We start from the raw sequence: 17,320 nt of genomic DNA on the forward strand, positions 1-17,320 counted from the left end.
TATGATGCCTTCTGCGTTTGGTCCTGGTATTAATTAATCTGTTGATTTTCTATTTTCGGTTACATCAATGGTGGGATTTTGGACCTACAACATATAAGAGATCGAGGCTCTACATTTGCCCCATCTTGCACATTATTGAGAAAACGACCTTGATACAACACACATTATATATCTTGTTCAAATGCATGCATTGCTTTTGTTTGAGATCGATCAGTTACTACTTTCTAAGGCTGCTAGAATTCTTATATATTGACGACGTTTCATGAAAACCCACTTGGTTTGAACATGTCAACTGTTCCGTCTTCTTAACTTTGAGACACAGAGAGATGCTAAGATACACATTAGATTGCAAGTTGCGTTCATTTGAAATAATTTTATTGTCAAAAAAAAAAACTAACTATTAGTTCAATGATGTTTATCTCGTCAATGTTGATTAGTTTGATCTTGCGATGAAAAAGAAAAAGCAATTACCTACCACAGAGAATAATGAAGAGAACAAAGACAAAGTAATTTATTAGGTAAGCTCTTTAATCAAATGACTGTTCATGAACATTTGATACCACTACTATTACAATGTCATCTTATCCCGAGCCAAACTTCACTACCATATTGAAACTGAAACTAAGATCGATACAAAGGGACAATTATACAAAAAATTGAGAGAGAAAAGAGTTGGCATTATTATTGGAACCAAGAAGAAAACGTATGCATAGATATATATTCGAAAGGCCAAATTGCAATACTCAAGCATAGGCTACTGGATGGCTTCCTTTCTTCTTCGAAAAGATACCTGCAATTAGAGGAATCAATGGCTTCTTTTTCTTCTTCTTAATTGATGATGAATGCCTTTCCAATTTCTCAACATCAGCACCACCTTGTGGAATCATTACTTTAGCCACAGAAGGTGGGTGTGCAAATGTCACATATCTCTTCTTTTGGAATTCAAGTCCTTCATCATCCATGTCAGCTACATTGTTTCTTCGTGTGCTGTTTTTGCTTTCGATTTTGGCTGAACGATCATCTTCAACAATCTTAACGTCTTCAATCTCATCGGATTCTATAAAGTGTTTGTCATATTCCCTCTCCTTGAGTTGCTGCAGCTCTCTCTTCGTCCGATCAAGCTCTTGTTTCAGAGAAGAAAGGCAAGTTTCCATTAGCTCACTTTCCTGTTTGGCTTTTTGGAGGTTCTGCTTTGTCTCCTCTAGCTCAGCTGTTACAGTTCCAACTTTCGATGTGCCATGCCTATTTTCACTTGCTCCATCCTGCAGCTATGAATGTACAAAAGCATTATATGAATTAAATTAAAAGGAATATGATTCAATAGAGAATTAATTTATTAATTATCTTTTGGAAAATGGATCATATATTTATGATGCAACCAGCAGTAAAAGAATAAAGGGTGTACTAATTGATGCTTAACTTTGCTTGCTTTCGATCTCTCCTTCCAAAGTCTTTTAAACTTGACATATTTTAAATGATGAGATGAACTTGAGAGCATTAGCATAGATAACTTTGCATCTCTTCGTTTGAAAGCCAATATGATTAGATCAGAATAGACTATATTCCCCAATAAAGCTGGTTAACGAAGTAGGCCTAGTGAAGATTTCAAATATTCTTCAATCAAACTATGTTTGATAGGACGCATGCATTATTCTATAGTAGTGATATAATTACTTTGTTGCTTCTATATATTCCATCAGACATTAACAAAGACTTGAAGCTAATTAATTAATCAACAACCAAGTACACACAACTCAGCTATATATATGTAGGAAAACTTATACTCAGCTGCAACCTGCAAGCAAGCATAAATTTGACAGTACTTTTCCTAGCAGGACCAATACAAATAGTAGAGGATAAATTACTAATTACCGAGTCGGAATTCTTTTCTATGAGATTGGGCATTGGCCTTGTCTCAAAAGAGTTTCTACTTTCTAGAGTTGGTTCTGGTTACTCTGGGAAGATGTTAATTTGGGGTAAAACACGTACAGAGTGGTAGTTTATGCTTATTTACCTCAAACCAAATTAACTCTTGAATGAAGTGAAAACAACGATACTTAATTATATTATGGATATGTGATGAACAATGAAAAAAGGTAGGTGGTAGAGAGAGACCTGTTTGAGCTTGGTGGCATAAACCTCTCCGGCAAGAACTCTTTCACCGAACAGTGCAACAGCTTCCTTCACTGACCGGAACGGTTGCCTTGTATCGATCTCCGCCCTCTTCATCATCTTCACACCAATAGTTCACTCTTAAGGCTGGCCGGTGCACTATCCGATTAATTAATGAAAATGAATACGAGGATACATGTCCTAATTTTGTTTTGGAACATATAAAGAGAGAGAGGGATCGGATTATTGATGATTAGAACAAAGAGTGACAAGTGAAAGAGAGACGTATAGAGCCTTGTTATAGATGAGGAGGAGATGAGGAAGGCAAGGATAGGGACACGGGGAAGTTTGAATTCGTTTCTTCGCGTCCACTTCACTAGAATTCTGTTAATATTTGGTTTGTGTGTATGTGAAGGCGGTAGAGGTGGTGGGTGGCAGGTCTTGCTCTTTGCCTAAAGAGAGGGACGCTTCGCCTATAACCAACTCAAAAAACAAAGAAACAAAATCCCCCACCAAATGGCTAATTGCAATTTGGTATCGTGTGTCACACTCCCTAATCCCTCCGTAGCATTACCCTCGTGAATACTTTTTTTTTTTTTCCAGTCTTTTCTAACATCCAATTGTATCTTTAATATTTTGACGTATCCACAATAAATTTTGCATGTAATTATTATATTTAAGTCGATTGAAAAGTCGAGAGCCCACAAAAACACATACAATTTTACCCCACGAGGCTTTCATTATATTTGGCATGTTGATGCCTTCCTCATCTTAATCTATCAAAAATCGCAACAAGTTGTTATAGAAACGTAACACTCGAACCTAAAAAATTGAAGACTGGCATAGACCAAAGCCGCCGCCGTCGGATTTGGTCACCAATCTCAGCATGGTCCAACACAAAGAGCCGGGCTGGGCCGGGCTTCAAAACAACCGAACTTTACTAAAATCCATAGAACTTGTGGGCCGTGGTCCAGGATGTATCCTTCTTCAGTTCAAATCACCATGGAAGTACTGCTACATTAATCATGCTCCATAGACCAGCGTCACTCTAACCGTTAGAGATACCAGTTTCATCCGAATTTCAAAGTAAGAATCATTAATACTGTGAAGGATTACATTTTGTGATAAGAATCATCTATCAGTGTCACTAATAAACTCTTGCTCTAGGATATGCTTAAAAATAGTGAAAAAAAATGTCACTATCAAATTGACCAAACGCCACCAATCTCACTTTGAATCTTCCGCCCAACCCAAGCCTCCGTCCAAACAACGACCAGTTCCAGTTAGGTGGTTACTTCGTAACTGTAGCTAAAACCACGTCGTTTTGGTTTTCAATTTTTCATAAAAATATTAAATGTTAAGGATCCTGATACTGTTGGGGAACTTTGCCAGTTGCCATCGAGAAATAAAGGCCAACGCCATGAACATCTCTCACTCTCTTCGTCGTCTCTTTTTACTACTCTTTTTTTCTCTTATTAGATCTCAACGTAACCGTAACCGTTATTCAACCAACTAAACAATGTCAGTTACAGCTGCCACGTCACCGTCGGTCGGATCCTTCCACCCATCATGTCGCCGATCAACGAGGCTGGCGGCCCTCCCTCGATTCAGGATGAGCGTCCGATCTGCTGCCGTTTCTGTCACTCCTCTGGTGACTGAGTTACGCAAGGACTGTACAACTCCTCTGCCCCTGCTGCGCCACGTGGCGGACGCCATGGCCGCCGACATGCGCGCTGGTCTCGCCGTGGAAGGCGGGAGTGATCTCAAGATGATACTCAGCTACGTTGATAGCCTCCCGACTGGGTAATGATTCTCTGCGACGCCATCTTGAACTGAATTTTGAGTCTTTGTGTGTTGGGTTGACTTTCTGTGACCCTTTGGTTCTGTGTAATCATTACTGTCTAGTTTTGCTGTTTTGATTTTGTTTACTGTTTTAAACTGTGATCAAGGTATAACTCGTATGATAGCATTTCATTTCTACTGGTACTGGTGTAAACTGTAAAGGCTTTTACTTGTTTGCTTAAAGAGGACATTAACCCCGAGCAAGTAAACAGAGCACATGTACATTTTTTTTCCTTTCAATTTATGTGTTTTTGATGTGTTTTGGGTGGAAGGAATGAGAAGGGCTTGTTTTATGCATTGGATCTTGGAGGCACGAACTTCAGGGTGCTGAGAGTACAACTAGGAGGCAAGGAAGAGCGTGTGATCGCCACTGAATTCGACCAAGTTCCGATCCCCAAGGATCTTATGTTTGGCACTTCCGAGGTCTGTGCTTTGCTTGCTTCAACAATAATTTAATTAGTACAAGAATGTTAATTTTGGTCGCCAACATTTATATGCATGTGTTGTAACAAATTTGATTCTTGGCATTTCAGGAACTATTTGATTTTATTGCTTCTGGATTGGCACAATTTGCACAAAATGAGGGTAACAAGTTTCACCTCCCAACTGGTACGAAGAGAGAGATTGGATTCACATTTTCATTCCCTGTGAAGCAGACCGCAGTTGACTCTGGCATACTAATTAAATGGACAAAGGGCTTTTCAGTCTCTGGAACGGTTTGTATCTTGTTCTTCGTTGGAGAGACATTACAGTAGGTCTTAAATTGGCGTTTTCTGGTGAATGTAATCTGGGTGTTCTAACTTGCTATTTACAGGCAGGAAGAGATGTAGTTGCTTGTTTGAATGAGGCTATGGAAAGGCTAGGATTAGATATGCGTGTGTCTGCCCTGGTATGCTTGTTTGAATGATGCTACTTAATCCTACTTAATGCTTACATAATGATGAGTGAATATAAATTCTACTAGGTTAATGATACTGTTGGAACATTAGCTGGAGCAAGATACTGGGATGATGATGTCATGGTTGCTGTCATTTTAGGCACTGGAACCAATGCTTGCTATGTTGAGCGCGTTGATGCAATTCCTAAACTACAGGATCATGCTTCTTCTGGCTCAACAGTGTGTAAAACATTCCCCAACTCTCCTCTTTTCTGTATTGACTTGGCCTAATTTCATTGATCAATCTTTCCAAAATGACCTTGTTCAGATTATTAACACCGAGTGGGGAGCATTCTCAAAAGGTCTTCCTTTAACAGAATTTGATAGAGATATGGATGCTGCTAGCATCAACCCCGGTGAGCAGGTATATATGCCTTCTGTTTCTATTGTTAGTATTTGTTTTCTTTATCATGACATGTGCTAGTATCAAACAGGTCAGACACTTATTACTTGTTGCTCATATTTGATCTTGTTCAGATCTTTGAGAAAACAATCTCTGGAATGTATCTTGGTGAAATTGTAAGAAGAGTACTACTGAAGATGGCTGAAGCAGACGCGCTTTTTGGTGATTCTATCCTAGAAAAACTATCAACACCTTTTGTACTCGGGTAACATAAATTTCCATTGTCTTGTAAGAGTTCATAAATGATTTGAATTCTTAGAAATTTAGTTCCTTACTTTGCTGAAGTATGTCCTGAACTGTGTTACAGGACCCCAGATCTTTGTGCTATGCAGCAGGATACGTCTGATGATCTTCAAGATGTTGGATCAATCCTATACAATGTAGCAGGGGTAAACTCTTGATGTTGTTCACCTTTTGAAATTCAGCCAATTAGTACATATATTATATTCAATGCGTCAATACATGTGTTGAAATAAATGGTTCATATATCCGATTCAATTTATCAATACAGATTCAAGCTTTCAATGTCATTTTCTTACTAAAAATTTTTTGTTTCTCCAAAAATGTGATTAGGTCGAGTCCAATCCAAGTGCAAGAAAGATTGTGGTGGAGGTATGTGACACCATTGTGAAGCGAGGCGGGCGCTTAGCTGGTGCAGGAATAGTAGGGATACTGCAAAAGATGGAGGAGGATTCGAAAGGTGTCATCTTTGGCAAGAGAACGGTTGTCGCCATGGATGGAGGCTTGTATGAGAACTACCCTCAATACAGAACATATCTCAGTGAGGCTGTCACCGAGCTTCTAGGGGATGATAGTGCAAAGAATGTTGTGATAGAGCATTCAAAAGATGGGTCTGGTATAGGGGCTGCTCTTTTGGCTGCTGCAAATTCCAAGTATCATAGCCATGACTCTTAGGGCAGGACAACATTGTTGAAGGACCAACAAGGTATTGTACTACCATGTAATTAGTCGCCGATGATTAGGGTTCTATGTAATTTGATTGGGGAATAAGGTAAGTGAATAAGAAGATGAGAATTTAGGATTCGCTTCAGAATTGTAATTTCCGGCAGTAGCCTGTATAAGTTGTGAGACTATGATGCACCATGGATCCGTATGGTGCAATTTTTGTCATTCATTTGATGCCACGAAATACTATGAAAGTAGTTTCTGATTATAAAGTAAATCCAACTAAATATCTGCTAACCATGTAGTCATGTACCTTTAAGCATTTCGCCTGTTCGTCTACGACTTTCAAGTGCTGTAAAAAACTAAAAATTCAATCAAAACTGATTTAAACCTTCTAGTGTGTGTAAATTTGTGTTTGGTAAAATGTCCTCTCCTACACCTTCTCCCTATAATAAAGGGGAAAAAAAGAGGAGAAATAGTTATTGAAGCTGGAAATGAGAGGATACGTGTCATACTAATATAGGGGTTCAGCTTTTTAATACAAGATTTGCTTAAGTGCTCGTGCTACATATTTTGGGTACTGCTGTCGAACCAATGGATCGATCTGACCAGCGAATTATAAGTAGTGCATGCCGCTATATGTTCTACCCCAAACATATTGTGTTTCGCTGGGTCATGCTTCTATTGGTGAGTGACTTTTATAGGGCTCTGATTGCCTGACCCAAGATTTTTTTTAAATCGAGATGAAAATCAATGTAAGTTTTTAGAGTCTTTGGTACACGGTGTGAAGATACACGCACGGCTAAGATTGGACGGTTTTGAGTGATAAATAACGAATCCCACATAAAGACGGCTGAGATGTGGACTTGCACCGCCGTGTATAGAATTTTTTTTTGTTCTTTTAGTGAAAAAAGTCAACATAATTGTCATTCGCTGGATCTGTTTGTATCATATTATGGTGTGACTCACTTTTACTAGTCCCCGTGATTAAAACTGGCCGTCAGATATATGTTGACCAATGCTTCAACGGCGACAAGTCACAGCACGCAGGTCGTCCTCTCGATTTGTATTCTTCTCACTCTTTCTTTTTACCTCGGAGCTACGACTCACCGGCACAACGAAACGACATCGCAGCAACGTTAGCAAAATTTGTTCCGAAAGCTTTGGGGCCAGAGTTCATTTCTCTCTAAATCTTCGTCTTCAACAACAATGGTACTCCTCCCATGATCACTTTTTCTATTTTGGAATTTGAATCCGAACCCTGACCCTGATCATCTTAAATCTTTCTTTCATCGTTGTTACAGATCCGGTTCATCTTGTTACAGAACCGGCAGGGCAAGACCCGTTTAGCTAAGTACTACGTTCCTCTCGAGGATTCCGAGAAGCACAAGGTCGAGTACGAGGTAAACAACTTTCCCTAATTTCTTTATTTATTTTTTCCTGCAACAAATATGTTCAAAGGGTTTCTGAAATCGATGCAGGTTCATCGTTTGGTGGTCAACAGAGATCCCAAGTTCACCAATTTCGTTGAGGTTATAATTTCTTTTTTGCCTTTGAAACTTGAGCTGCATGTTTTTTTTTTGTTCATCTGAACCAAGAATTGAAAAGCTTGAAAGTTGTGTGAGAATTGAGAACCTAGTTTATTGTAATTCAGCTGATTGTTATAATAACATGTTGTTGTAGTTCCGCACACACAAGGTGATCTACAGGCGATATGCCGGGTTGTTTTTCTCACTTTGTGTTGATATAACTGATAATGAGCTGGCCTATTTGGAATGCATTCATCTATTCGTCGAGATTTTGGATCATTTCTTCAGCAACGTTTGCGAGCTTGATTTGGTCTTCAACTTTCACAAGGTATGCTGCTGATCATCAATTTTTTTTTTTTCCTGTTAGTGACCGAGTGAGTATCACTCGCGGCATTGGTATCAGTCACTGCACTTACTGGTTACTGGTGGCAATTGAGGGCTCTTGTAATGAGAATAGTGGTTAACTGGTTATTAAAGAATTTAATTAGGTTAGTCAGTTGATAGCAAATGTAGTGATTTGTTGTTCTGGTGAGATTGCCTGCTTGTGCATAGAACCTTTATAAACAGACAAAGTTGTTTGTCAATGATAATCTGTGTTACTTAGAAGTTTTACCATTTCGGACTGCTAGTTAGCTTTCTTTTGTTTTCTCCTTGTACAGTATAATATATGTTTAACATTTTCTTGTATGCAGGTCTATCTGATACTTGACGAGTTCATTCTTGCTGGAGAGCTCCAAGAAACAAGCAAGAAGGTGAGAATATCTATGAATTTCATACTTCTATATATTTATTTATTTTTGTCTAAATGCACCGACTATAGTTAGTCAATATGGCTTTACTTTCTTCTGATGGGGTCTTGTAGGCCTGTTGTTTTGTGTTATTCATTTTGGGGATGCTCGACCTTTTCCCTTGAGAGAGATTTTTGAATGCTGATGTATTGTGACTGCTGATGTATTGTGAAACCTATATATGTGTCTGTATTGCATGAAACAAAGTCCACGTGCCTTTCCTTGTCCCGCATGTCAATGGATATGTTTAGTTGCAATTTCATCATAGCAATTCAAGTGCTTGTTCCTGTTTCTCTGGCCTTGTTTTGAGTACAACAATGAGAAATAAAAGATTCAGTCTTGTGTTTCAGAATGTTTTGCCGGGTGACTCATTTTGTGTCACTGTCATGAGCTGACTTTTGTGCTTGTATTATTCATTGCTCTGCGATGTATTCAGTAACCTCTGTACAACTCTGCGTCTGGTATATCATTGTCGCAATACAAGTGTATAACATTAATCTGTCTTGATTTGCAGGCGATTATAGAGAGAATGGGGGAACTGGAAAAGCTGGAGTGAAGTTTGTATTTATCCTGTCAAGACAAGATTTTTGGATTGCAATATGTTTCTTTGTTTCTGCTGATATTAGCAGTTAATTACGCACTACCATTCCTTGTGTCAATTCTTCTTGTATAATAAAAGTTAATGAACTAGAATTTGTCTCTTTTTTCTTATCTCCTTTGTTCCTGGCTTTCCCCCTATTTCCCATTTGTGGTAACTTCTTTTTTCTTCCCAAAATACATATTGAAGGCATATACAAGGCCAAGGTGAATTGCAAATTTTTCAGTTTTGTAGTTCTGAGTATGTAATCTTGTACTTATGGGAATGTGAAATTCAAAGGTTTGTGTAGTGTACTGTTTCTGAAACTGATCAAGCTTTCCTGGGTTATTTTTAATGGATCTGGACAATGGAAGATTACTCCTTTCTGATGGTATGTATGAAATAGCCAAAAATATAAAAAAGTATGTATGTAGGTCTAACTGTCTAAGTATGGCTTGAGGATAATTTCATATAACAAGCAAAGGGGGAAGATAAAATTAACCTTTCTATTATGATAAACAATATTCTTCAAATATGTTTGCACAACACGTTGTTGCCTACCATCCTAATGCCGCAGCTGATCTAACTATGGAGGAAATGCAGGGTTACCATATCCCTAAATAATGTTCAGTTCTTTTTGAGTCAAGTCACCACAAAGTCGAGCAGCAAGTCCCACTCCCACGTCTGAAGAGAAGAAAAGAATTAAATAAATGCATTTACCAGCAACCTTCCCATAGATCATCTCTTATCACTACTTATCAGAGGCGCTCATTGCAGAGCAACTGCAATGGCAGTGCACTAGCAGCACGGTACCCGCCTACAGACTCCTCATACACAGATGGCAGATGGTGGTCTGACAGTTTTACCCTGTCGGGAGGAAAAGAAGTGACTGGCATTTGTTGCTGCTGCTGATGAGATAGTGGTGCATACTTGGGACCAACTAGTTCAAGTGTTGAAGGGGAAGGAGAAAGGAGAGCTTGGCCACATTGATTCAGTGTACAGTTCTCCTGCTTTATATTTTGCCAGCTCGGAGAGGGAGCTGTGGCTGCCAGAGTTCCCGCTGGCCTGTACTGAGCCGCGAACTGAGCTGCCCAAAACCTTTGCTGTTGCTGCTGCAGATGTAATTGTTGTTGCTGATGCTGCTGCAGATGAAACTGTTGTTGCTGCTGCTGCAGATGTAATTTTTGCTGTTGTATTGGTTGTTTTGTCAAGGCTGTGACATTTGCTTGAGAAACACAGAATGGGTTGCTATATGAAGGTAGCAGCTGGCCCTACATTCAGTATCATTTCGCAAATTGCAGTTATAACATGAAATATTTTTGACCAATATTACGATAAACAATAATTAGTTCTATTAGCTTCGTATCCAGTCAATAACAATAGCTCTATTAGTTCTAGGTGCACAACAGATTCAATCTTGGTTGTGTAAAATGAAAAAGAAACAACTTTTATGCTGAATAAAATACAAAGATACAGTAGGAGGAAGACAAGAATACAATAGAAGGAGAACTACACTACCTGCTGTGCCACTGGTGGGTGACTGTCAAGGGAAGCAGAAGAGCTGTAGCGAGACCGGGTCAAAGGGAAAGGAATGAGATTGTGATGCTGCACAGGAGAATGAAGATAAGGAACTTGGGCTTCTGACGACGGCTCCATTGCATATCTACCTCTACTAAAACTATCATTATTTCCTGAGCTACCACCTCCGGCTGACAATGAAAGGAAATCAAAAATCTGCAGGAAACAAGAGACCACTAAGAAGTGAGAACAGCATAAGCCATAAACCTATGGCAGTTACAGTATCAAGCTTGACCTGTTTTGGTGACGTATGTGCCCCAGATGCCAAAGTATACGATGGCTGATCTAGACGGAGCATCTTGTGCTGAAGAATACCGTTCTTAGCTTCATTTGAAACTTTTTCAGCAGTAGAGATTCTTATGCTACTGCTGGAAACAACCTCATTGAAGCCACTTTTAACATTAGTATAGGTATTAACTCCCAAAAAAGCCCCTTGTTCGGATCCTTCATGTGCTCTCATTTGACAAGGTTGTAGCAGTAACTGATCTTTGCTGTCAGAGCTTTTTAGAGACTGGATCAAATGACTTATATAGACATGAGCTGCACATTTCTTACACGATCTTGTACCATTGACAACTTTCGTAACCTGTATAGTTTGTATTCAGTCGCTTGACATGGTATAAACATTTGTGAAGGAATGGATAGCACTTGGAATCATCCACACATTAAAATTTATCTTCACCTTTGCAAAAGAAGAACCATTTTGGATTGATGCTCTGGAGGTCGACAAAGCAGCATCCATCCAGGGAGGCATTGTAGCAGCAGGGCTCCTAAAATGGCCAAAAGTGAGCAAGTGGAAGAAATACAGAGAACAGAAAACACGTCCAGAAATGTGTAAAATAATAAGAAAAGAATATTACTGCAAAAGTGGACTATCACTCTTAGCACCATGTGAGACATTTGAAGCCAAGCCAGGCCACAATCCTGAACCTTAAATAAAAGACCCAATATCAAGTCAATTTCAAGAAACTGATAGGCACTAATGAGACAACACATTTCACAACAAAAGTGAACATTCCAGCATTGTAGAGAATCTGAAGTCTGATCAAGCAAGAATTATACCTTTCTCCCTGGATTCCTGGAGCATATCATGTTTTTGAACTTGACTCCCAATGTTCGTGCCCTGAAGAGTAGTTCATATCTCAAGATCAGAGCATGCTCATCCTATTGGTATTCAACTTACACGTTGCGTGTTATGCTTACCAGCTCCACTGCAATTTCTGGTTTTCTACTGAAAACTGAGGTCAGCTGTTGCACTGTCTGCGTTAACCTGCTGAAGATTAGAAAATGATAAGGATTAAACAGAACAGACAAAAGACAGAAGCTGGAATTAATTTGAAAAATACCCACCGACTATCGAGGCTTAACTCGGATGGATCACGGAAGTTGACAGCATTGCTGAAACGCTTTTCATTGCACTGTTCAACCTTAGCTGACAAGGAAGAAATGTTTATTTGATTATGAGAGACGTTATTATTCGAGTCTATACAGAGTGTGCCACTGTTGGGAAATTCAGGCTGATAATGAGTACTGGGATTATTCAATAAATCAACTTGATCAGTTCCTTTAGTGAATCCTTCTACGTAAGATGGACTAGTGGAGCTGGTAGCTCTACAGGGGAAAACTGGATCCAATTTGATGTCTCCAACTGCAGTAGCCAATAGCAGCATATAAAATTATCAGTTACCAAAATAGCAGAATTATAGAAAGAACATTGCTGAACAGAGAACAATGAACCAAACCTTCAACTGCAGGCGCAGGACTGTTCTTTGACTCTGGCAAAGCTGAAGCATTTGCATCTAAAGTTTCAGATTCTACTTTGCCATTACCATTTGCTTCATTGTTGGGGAACACCAATCCAGCCAAAGCATACAAGGTCTCCACAACTTCTTCCTCATCTTTTGTGATGGGCCCAGAAACAGTCTCTTTAGGGGATCTATCTCCTTGTTTCTTCATAAGCAAGTTCAAATATATGTATCAAAGTGCTGAACGGAAAAGACGAACGTAAAAAAATGTTGATATAACAGATTGAGATGGAATACCAAGCATGGCTTCTTTACGCCATCGCAGTTGAGAGACTCAGTGCCACCCAGTAGCTTCCTTGAATTTGATAAAGACGGAGATGTAGATTGACGATGGCGCTTCTTCATTGCTGAAGATGGATTTTTTTTTTTTTTTTGTTAAAGAAGCCCAAGACAATGAGACACCAGTACGATAAAATATAACAAGAAGTCCTTTTTTTAATTCCCTACAATCCAAAAGCTCCAGAATCATAGAAAGCTAGTTTCTTTATCCCTTTTGGAAAAGTGAACCAAAGAATAGAAGGAAGCAAAAACCTCAAAGTGAATATAATTAAAATCTCAAAGTATCAATGCGCCATAAAAGTGGCAGAGCACCCAAAAAAAAAAACACAGACAGAACCTTGCGTCCCGAAAAAGAAAGAAAAAGCAAAAGGTCAAGTTTTGCTTCACTTGTAATCCAGAATTAATCCAAACAAGAACAACCCACCAAATTTAAAACACCAATAATAATCAAACGTAAATTACTAACCCAAAAAAAAAAACCCAGATACCTGAACGCAGTTTCCGAGGCACAGAGGCTAGATGAACGCCGCCATTGCTGTCGCCCATAGACTGGGAACAAAAATTTCAGTTTTTCATGTAAGAAAGAGTGAAAACAGAGAAATCATAACAATGAAATAGTAGGTAGGCTTCATTCACAGTGACCAACCAACCTTTCTGGGTAGCTTAATTCTCTTACTGGGAAGCTCCTCCTCATCTTCTCTATGAGACACATCACAATCCATTTCTAAGCTCGAACAAGTCGCTCCTCTACCAATGGTACTCAATTTCCTAATCCTCTCCTTCTTCGATTTCTCAAGCAGCACAAAGTCGCCACCAGCACCTTCAAAAGAAGAAGAAGAAGAAAGGTGATGGACATTGGCCCCTTATCAGAAACACACAAGAAGAAGACTACACAGATAAAGACAAGTGCCATAAAAACCTTTTGTTTTCTCTGCAGGCAAAACTCCAACAAGGAAAACTCCTCCTCGGAATTTGTTTTCTTGTTTATATGAATTGGACAAATAAAAAACAAGGATGTAAAATAAGAATAATGAGGCAAGAAATTTATTTATTTTACCGGAGAAGAGCTTGTGCCCGGAGGATTGCTTAAACCGACGAGCTAGCTGCTTGTCCATTTGTGAACGATGATGAGACTTAACATTTGCAGAACGGATGTGCAGCTGAATCGAAACCCAGAATCAAACACAGAAATGAGGCTCAGATGCAAAAGGTGCTCAAAATGAGAACAACGTGTAGAGAGAGAGAAAAGGGGAGAGAGAGAGAGAGAGAGAGTTGTTCGTTGTGTTTGTTTCCTTTTTTCTTCTTCTTTTTGTGTGGGTGTGTACTAGTAGTAGTAGTTATTTACCGAAAAGGTCGCCTGAAAGAAAACCGGAAAAAGTGGGTATGGGTTTTTTTTTGTTTTGTTTTTTCTTTTCCAAAGAAAGAGAGAAAATTCAATTTTCGTTGCCGGGTATCTCTCCCAGACAGAGTGGGGTTTAGACTCGGAGTCGCCGGAGATCAAAACAGAGAGAGATAAAGAAGAAGACAAAAGCAAAAGCTGAAATGGAATCAGGTTCTTTGGACCTTTGATCATCACAAAAGGCACAGATTGTGTGACTCGATCACTCTCTCTGTAAAAAAAAAAAAAAAAAAAAAAAGTTGAAAGGAAAAAAGAAAAATAGTGTGCAATGGAAGACGAAGAAGAAGACGCCACCCGTGATATAATGTGGAAAAATCCAATGCTTGAATCTCGTGGAATTCAATTCAATTCACCAAACCATTTTTTCCATCCTTCCTCCACTCAAATCCAACAGTCAAAATCATCAATACCCCAAAAAAAAAAAAAAAAACAAACAAATTCGAAGCAAGACGTCAGTGCAAATCTCTACCTATAAAGAAATTGAATTACGGGGTCGCTTCCGAAAAGCTGACGCTTCCAATTTCAGAAAGCTACTCATTTTTTCAGAGATAGATTCACGAAATTACGACTCTGCAACACTGAGCCTCTATATGAAATAAATGAAGCAGAAGAGCACAAACGCTCGGGAAAGACCGAAGCTTTTGTGCTCCCGATTATTAAATGCCTGCGATCACTTTCTCCCCTCGTCACGTCATTATGCCCGTCGGATATCAGACAAGTCATGCCCCGTGGCGCCAACGGCGAGTGATTTGCCTCGTGGCAAGCCGAGTGGCTTTGTGTACGGAAATAGGTGGTTGCTTTAGTCTGAACCGTCCCACTCCGGCGAATCATTATAACCCAGAAATGTAGGTGTACTGTTTTGCCTAAATGGATTTGGAAAGCGATGCGTACACGCTGTAAGATGGTGTGGGCGACACGCACGTGGGAGGAGTGGACTTTTAGCGGGAGAGTGAAGACTCTCCACGCGCCATCTCGGAGCGTGGAGCGACACTAAAAACGGCGGGAGCTACGGTGGCAAGTCGGCGATTAATTGGTTGGAGTCACCGGCGATTTCAGCGTGGGGGGATCATACAATAATTTTGGATTTATATTCTCTCTGCAAAACTGGGGGTGGCAGAGAGAGTCATGCCTGTTGCGTGAGTGAAAGTCTGTTTGTTCTTTTCCAGTGAAATTATTGGAATTGCACTTGCTCAGTTGCTCCCTTAATAAGACCATTTTGCCCTCTAACGTCTTACTACCATTTACGACAGAAAATTCTCTTATGCACTGGCAGTACAAGTCAACATTCAATATGCGATCTCAATCTTTGATATTTGTGGCTACCCTTTCACTAAATAATCAAAAATTACATTTGATATTATCTAGCCGTCTATTCCTGTTAGTGTTCTGAATCCCTCCCATATTTATGACTCTGTTTGTGAACCCTGTTTATTTCTACGATTTTATTAATGTGTCAATATATTACTGGTAGGCCATTCAGTATAATGATAGAGTAATCTCTTGTAACGGTCTATCATGTACGAATAATAACCTGGTCTATCATGTAAAGATGGTCTAGTGACTCTAGTCTACTGTTGTTGTTTTTTTGTCAGAATAATAACCTCGTTTAACAAACTCAAGTCTAATGTACTATTGATGTATCAATTTTGTGGTGGCACTTTTATGGAAAATGGTGGTGGTGTTATTTCGCAGAGCGATATTATTCAACTGCATAGATGTATCAGGGTGGGCTCTGATGCTCTAGCTATTGGATCAAATAACATTCAACTGTTTGGATCAATGGGCCTTACATGTATTGGACCGCAGACTGATTCATTTTTCAAATAAACAACAAAAACACTGATTTATTCAAAAATAAAATTGAAAAAATCACAAATTATGATTCCAGGACAAAAGACACTACGACAGAGTTGATACCCATTTTCATGAAATCTAAATTCAAATCAAATAATCACTGAAAAAAAAAATTGAAATAAAGATGACGATAAATACGGTGATTTTAAGCTCCAGTTTAAGGGCATTTGCGTCTTCCCCCGTGAGTGGTTATATTGCCGTAGCAAGGACAAACTTCATAGTGACCGGAAGTGCCAGGTGGAACACAACCGCATCTGGCACAGCACGTCCCACATGCCCTCTTGCATATATTTGGCCTTGACGATAAACCACACCTTACGTTACAAGCTCCATCACAATCTGCGTTTGTTTGTAGATCAATTAGCAAAAAGATCAAAAAAATTATGCAGTTATTCTTCTCTGTGATGAAAAGTAACTTGAACAATTGAGCATATGTTGCATACAGTAATTATACCTATTTTTGGGGAAATAGGGGATCCAACAGGAGGTGTGGTCACCTGAAACATATTGCACCGTTTTTCCTTTAGCTTAGTGTTAAGGAGATGATAAACATGAAAAGCATGAGATGATAAATTGTAGTAAATAAAAAAAATCGCCGGACTCAAAATATTTTACCTGAAAAGCAGAACTAACAAGTTGGAGAATGAGAAAAGAAACGAGAAGTTGAGCAATTAGAGCCTTGAACATCATCTTGGAGTCTTTAAGGGAATGAAAGTTGGGAGCTTAATTTGTGCTTGAATCTGGAATTGGGGCGTTTAGAGAGAAGACTGGTGGTGGTATTTATGGAGGAAGGTAAGGGGAGTGGTGCATTGCACTGAGACTCGTGTGAATTGCTAATGGATGGTTATGATCTGTGCCATATAAGACATTGCAAATTTAATTTTGCAGTAAAGCCTCTGTTGGACTTTACACGAGAAAAGTCGGTCATTCATATATAAATAGTTAAATACAGAGATATCTGGGTTGTCAATTATTCAAGACATAGTTGGCGTTGCACCATCAATGCTATTTATAAGTGATGAGTTTTCATTTCTCTTTCTATATTTAATTTTAGATTTTATTTTCAGATAATACATAAGTGATCATCAAGACAATGATATACATGTTGTAAAATGAAAGCTTAAGTTCAAGGGCATTTGTGTTTGCCGCCGTGAGTCTTAATACCGCGATAGTAAGGACATTCATCATAGTTGCCGGAAGTACCGGACGGAACACAATTGCATCTGACACACCGCGTTCCACATGCCCTCTTGCATAGATTTAACCTTGATGATTATCCGCACTTTACGTTACATGCTCCATCACAATCTA

At 39.2% G+C, this 17,320-nt stretch overlaps 5 protein-coding genes across 13 annotated transcripts; 2 read left to right on the forward strand and 3 right to left on the reverse strand.

The window, feature by feature from the left end:
• Positions 1 to 487: 487 nt before the first annotated feature.
• LOC112172625 (WEB family protein At1g75720) lies at positions 488 to 2,552 on the reverse strand. Of its 2 annotated transcripts, none has more exons than XM_024310026.2 (2): positions 2,116 to 2,552; positions 488 to 1,262 (listed from the first exon to the last, which is right to left on the reverse strand). In XM_024310026.2, the coding sequence occupies exons 1-2, from the start codon at positions 2,230 to 2,232 to the stop codon at positions 744 to 746; spliced, it is 636 nt and encodes a 211-aa protein (XP_024165794.1). In that variant the 5' UTR covers positions 2,233 to 2,552; the 3' UTR covers positions 488 to 743. The 2 variants fall into 2 exon arrangements, with proteins under 2 accessions (XP_024165794.1, XP_024165793.1); XM_024310025.2 differs by having other exon boundaries at positions 527 to 1,268; positions 2,116 to 2,543.
• A 940-nt stretch (positions 2,553 to 3,492) lies between these two features.
• LOC112174711 (hexokinase-2, chloroplastic) lies at positions 3,493 to 6,468 on the forward strand. Its single transcript, XM_024312505.2, has 9 exons — positions 3,493 to 3,915; positions 4,227 to 4,377; positions 4,488 to 4,670; positions 4,769 to 4,843; positions 4,919 to 5,071; positions 5,160 to 5,255; positions 5,369 to 5,499; positions 5,602 to 5,683; positions 5,868 to 6,468. Exons 1-9 carry the CDS (start codon positions 3,632 to 3,634, stop codon positions 6,207 to 6,209), a joined length of 1,497 nt encoding a protein of 498 aa, XP_024168273.1. The 5' UTR covers positions 3,493 to 3,631; the 3' UTR covers positions 6,210 to 6,468.
• A 783-nt stretch (positions 6,469 to 7,251) lies between these two features.
• LOC112171859 (AP-2 complex subunit sigma) lies at positions 7,252 to 9,403 on the forward strand. Its single transcript, XM_024308981.2, has 6 exons — positions 7,252 to 7,412; positions 7,505 to 7,603; positions 7,682 to 7,732; positions 7,884 to 8,057; positions 8,422 to 8,481; positions 9,032 to 9,403. Exons 1-6 carry the CDS (start codon positions 7,410 to 7,412, stop codon positions 9,071 to 9,073), a joined length of 429 nt encoding a protein of 142 aa, XP_024164749.1. The 5' UTR covers positions 7,252 to 7,409; the 3' UTR covers positions 9,074 to 9,403.
• Positions 9,404 to 9,579: 176 nt separating this feature from the next.
• Positions 9,580 to 14,961, reverse strand: LOC112171858. 8 transcript variants are annotated; one of them, XM_040508754.1, is made up of 14 exons: positions 14,102 to 14,961; positions 13,814 to 13,916; positions 13,407 to 13,576; positions 13,245 to 13,305; positions 12,715 to 12,824; positions 12,415 to 12,622; positions 12,023 to 12,320; positions 11,876 to 11,945; positions 11,735 to 11,795; positions 11,533 to 11,596; positions 11,355 to 11,439; positions 10,908 to 11,258; positions 10,613 to 10,828; positions 9,580 to 10,365 (listed from the first exon to the last, which is right to left on the reverse strand). In XM_040508754.1, the coding sequence occupies exons 1-14, from the start codon at positions 14,327 to 14,329 to the stop codon at positions 9,853 to 9,855; spliced, it is 2,538 nt and encodes an 845-aa protein (XP_040364688.1). In that variant the 5' UTR covers positions 14,330 to 14,961; the 3' UTR covers positions 9,580 to 9,852. The 8 variants fall into 8 exon arrangements, with proteins under 8 accessions (XP_040364688.1, XP_040364687.1, XP_024164744.1 ...); XM_040508753.1 differs by having other exon boundaries at positions 11,533 to 11,602; positions 14,102 to 14,960; XM_024308976.2 differs by having other exon boundaries at positions 11,355 to 11,442; positions 14,102 to 14,959.
• Positions 14,962 to 15,902: 941 nt separating this feature from the next.
• Positions 15,903 to 16,887, reverse strand: LOC112173929 (gibberellin-regulated protein 11). The gene is made up of 3 exons (XM_024311612.2): positions 16,625 to 16,887; positions 16,464 to 16,506; positions 15,903 to 16,348 (listed from the first exon to the last, which is right to left on the reverse strand). Exons 1-3 carry the CDS (start codon positions 16,697 to 16,699, stop codon positions 16,167 to 16,169), a joined length of 300 nt encoding a protein of 99 aa, XP_024167380.1. The 5' UTR covers positions 16,700 to 16,887; the 3' UTR covers positions 15,903 to 16,166.
• Positions 16,888 to 17,320: the final 433 nt, after the last annotated feature.

Source organism: Rosa chinensis, chromosome 6, assembly GCF_002994745.2.
Source record: "Rosa chinensis cultivar Old Blush chromosome 6, RchiOBHm-V2, whole genome shotgun sequence".
Taxonomy (NCBI): Eukaryota; Viridiplantae; Streptophyta; class Magnoliopsida; order Rosales; family Rosaceae; genus Rosa; species Rosa chinensis.

Excerpts from the sequence above, each read along its gene's own strand:
- LOC112173929 (XM_024311612.2), bottom strand. The coding sequence starts at position 16,699 with ATGATGTTCAAGGCTCTAATTGCTCAACTTCTCGTTTCTTTTCTCATT. Across the intron at positions 16,507-16,624 it reads TTGTTAGTTCTGCTTTTCAG|GTGACCACACCTCCTGTTGG; the intron begins GTAAAATATTTT and ends AATATGTTTCAG. Across the intron at positions 16,349-16,463 it reads CCCTATTTCCCCAAAAATAG|ATTGTGATGGAGCTTGTAAC; the intron begins GTATAATTACTG and ends AAACAAACGCAG.
- LOC112172625 (XM_024310025.2), bottom strand. The coding sequence starts at position 2,232 with ATGATGAAGAGGGCGGAGATCGATACAAGGCAACCGTTCCGGTCAGTG. Across the intron at positions 1,269-2,115 it reads ATGCCACCAAGCTCAAACAG|CTGCAGGATGGAGCAAGTGA; the intron begins GTCTCTCTCTAC and ends GTACATTCATAG.
- LOC112171859 (XM_024308981.2), top strand. Across the intron at positions 7,604-7,681 it reads AGCACAAGGTCGAGTACGAG|GTTCATCGTTTGGTGGTCAA; the intron begins GTAAACAACTTT and ends AAATCGATGCAG. Across the intron at positions 8,482-9,031 it reads TCCAAGAAACAAGCAAGAAG|GCGATTATAGAGAGAATGGG; the intron begins GTGAGAATATCT and ends CTTGATTTGCAG.
- LOC112171858 (XM_024308974.2), bottom strand. The coding sequence starts at position 14,329 with ATGATCAAAGGTCCAAAGAACCTGATTCCATTTCAGCTTTTGCTTTTG. Across the intron at positions 12,825-13,244 it reads GCCTCGGAAACTGCGTTCAG|CAATGAAGAAGCGCCATCGT; the intron begins GTATCTGGGTTT and ends ATCCATCTTCAG. Across the intron at positions 12,623-12,714 it reads GCGTAAAGAAGCCATGCTTG|AAACAAGGAGATAGATCCCC; the intron begins GTATTCCATCTC and ends TTGCTTATGAAG.
- LOC112174711 (XM_024312505.2), top strand. The coding sequence starts at position 3,632 with ATGTCAGTTACAGCTGCCACGTCACCGTCGGTCGGATCCTTCCACCCA. Across the intron at positions 4,378-4,487 it reads TTATGTTTGGCACTTCCGAG|GAACTATTTGATTTTATTGC; the intron begins GTCTGTGCTTTG and ends TTGGCATTTCAG. Across the intron at positions 5,500-5,601 it reads TCAACACCTTTTGTACTCGG|GACCCCAGATCTTTGTGCTA; the intron begins GTAACATAAATT and ends ACTGTGTTACAG.